Consider the following 2,811-nt stretch of genomic DNA (forward strand, 5'->3'; position numbering starts at 1 on the left):
TATGCAGTATGTGACTGCTAGGAATGCAGTAGACATGGGTGGATGTGTGCTCTCTGGAGGCCAAAACTCTAGCCCAAACCCTACTTCTGAAAAATTCTAGTTGCCTGGCTGCCAGCTACCTCTACTGGTATGACTCTGATGACTCTGTATTACAACAGAATTGAGCTATACACCACATGTATTAGTATTCCACCCACCACGTTCTCTAGCACACGGAGATTGCCGTTTATAATATATTCTATTATGCACCACAGAACAAAATGGATACATCCAACATTAACCAAACTACGGACATTACAAAATTATATCTGAGACCCCTATATAAAGGATCTTGAAGAAGTCACCCGCACTCCAAGGTCAAATATGCTGAATGTCTTTTTTTTTTAGATGCTAGGCAATCATGTTGACACAGTGCAAGAAGCAACGTGTTTGCCTGATGAAGGGACTATGTTCAGTTCCAAAACATTGCTTTTTGCACTGTGTCACCATGATTGCCTAGTGTCTTAATACAAAGACGTTCAGCATATTTGACCTTGGAGTGTGGGAGACTTCAACATTCTTGTAATTTACGCATCGCCATCTGCAGGTCATACCAGCACCCACTGAGAACTATGGGGTTAGGGCTTTTCCCCATAGTTCTCCTAAGGGTAACGGGAGGACACAAACTAGCATCCTCCCCTCACCCTAAGCTCAGTATACCGCGAGCTGCAGCTCGCGGTATACTGAGACACCGCAGCTGAAGCGGATCCCGACAATTATGTCTGGATCCGCCCAGCTGCATGTGTGAGTGCCTATGTAGAGGCAGAGCCAGCTGTACCCGCCCCCTCCCCCGTCCGTTCCACCAGTCAGCGATGGAGGATCGGAGCGGGGAGGGTGGAATCCAGTCCCTCCCCTGTCACGGCAGAGAGCCGTGACAGGATCAAGAAGTGAGCGAACGTCGGTATGTGTTCGCTCACTTCCCGATCTACTGAGCAGACCTGTGACAGTCTCATTGTCACAGGTCGGCTAGAACTATGAGGTGAGTGAAAAGCACTAACCTCATAGTTCTCCTTTAATGGGATTCTGGTCTGGAGTGTGGTGGATCAAATATCAACCCAAATAAAGGAGACTGCCCTATTACAATAATATAAATTAAAAGTGGCACGCCAAAAAAACTCACATTAAAATGTTCATTATAATCAACACAAAGTGTACAAGTATACTTTTCTATAAATCTTTGAAGGAACCTGGAACTAAGGGTCTATATAGGATGCTACTGCTGACCCCTACTTCTGAAAATTCTAGTTGCCTGGTTGTCATGCTAAACAAATGGCTTCATAACTTTCGGCGTCAGTGAAACCAATATGCGGATACAGTGTGCTGACTCAGAAAGGGTTGAAGCCAGAGGCAGCCAGGTTTAAACCCTTTCGGAGTCATTCCTAGCCAGGCTCTTATTTTTACAAAGAGTTCAGCAATGGCAGCCTTCATGTTCTCTCACTACAGGCTTCCATTCAAGAAGCTTACCAGTGCATGACACTTGTCCTTCTCTTCTAGGCAAGTGTTCACAGACTCGCATTGAATCCCATCACCGCGGAATCCATTATTGCACTCACAATCACTCTGTAAAAAGTGTGAAGTAAAATACATGACAGAACTTTGAATAATTATCATATATCTGTAAGTAAAATATTTAGACCGATCTATAAAAAAAACACTTACAAGCAGCAAATGGCTAGGAAGAAACTAGCATTTCAGACTTGTATTTTACAATAACTTTTTTTCCAAATGAACACTTTTCTAAAATTCATAATGTACCAGATAGTGTAAAAGCTCATCAATAACCATATAGGTTTAATGTATATGTAAACTATAGATAAAAAACATGTAGTTCGTTAAAGCATTGCATATCATAAACAATAGCTGTGTTTTTTCATAAAATACTATATTTCAGTTATCAGAAGGAGCCATTGATGCAGAGCTTAGAGAACATATAGATAAATAGGATAAACTGTAATAAGGCAGATGTATGGATATATAGCGTTGATAACAGAGTAGGGATAGACAACCTTGGCACTCTGGCTGTTGTAGAACTACAAGTCCCATAAGGCTTAGCATGACTTAGAGGGAAAAAGTCTGTGATCTGTTCCATCCCAAAAGTTCAATAAAGATCCAGATATCAGAAAATTCAGGTGATGGTTGTAAAAATATCTGTTATATTCAGAGACACTTATTTGCTTACTTTTTAGACAGCACAGTCACAAACTGGATACATTGGGGATTGTTTGAGTAATGCACATAGTGATCATATTAACAACTACATTGCTTCCAGCTATCTGCAACAGTGCTTCTCCCTATAATGAGGCAGCCTGAGGTTATTGACTCAGGCAGCATCTCTTTGGGCCATGTGGAGGGGCGGCAGGCAGAACAACATAGTCGCAGTGCTGCACGTTGTTTGCACTGTGTCTGCCACCCCCTATTCGGTCAGAGTGTCCCAGGTTGCTATGAGCTAGGCAGGGAGATGTGTAAGGGCCATACACATCTTCTCACCTAGCTCTTATGAACCTGGGACACTCTTGCCAGTGTCCTGCTGAGCTCCTGGCAACCAGTGATGTCGCTGGTTGCCTGGAGCTCGGCAGGACGCTGGCAAGAGCGTCCCAGATTGCTAAGAGCTGGGCAGGGAGATGTGTAAGTGCCATAAACATCTCCCCATCCAGCAACCTGTCCCACCGAACTCCTGGCAAACAGAGACGCTGGCAAGAGCATCCCTGGTTGCTAAGAGCTGGGTGGGGAGATGCAGAGCCCTTGTACATCTCTCTGTCCAGCTCTCAGGTG

The 2,811-nt window shown here is 44.0% G+C and overlaps 1 protein-coding gene across 1 annotated transcript in view; it reads right to left on the reverse strand.

The window, feature by feature from the left end:
- Positions 1–2,811, reverse strand: part of STAB2 (stabilin 2) — a 114,693-nt gene that overhangs the window by 61,729 nt on the left and 50,153 nt on the right. Inside the window, exon 26 of the mRNA XM_018559668.1 lies at positions 1,504–1,599. Within this exon, the coding sequence (XP_018415170.1) occupies positions 1,504–1,599 (96 nt within the window). The remainder of the gene's footprint in view (positions 1–1,503; positions 1,600–2,811) is intronic.

The sequence above is a fragment of the Nanorana parkeri genome, unplaced genomic scaffold (assembly GCF_000935625.1).
Source record: "Nanorana parkeri isolate BGI_ZX_2015 unplaced genomic scaffold, ASM93562v1 scaffold411, whole genome shotgun sequence".
NCBI lineage: Eukaryota > Metazoa > Chordata > Amphibia > Anura > Dicroglossidae > Nanorana > Nanorana parkeri.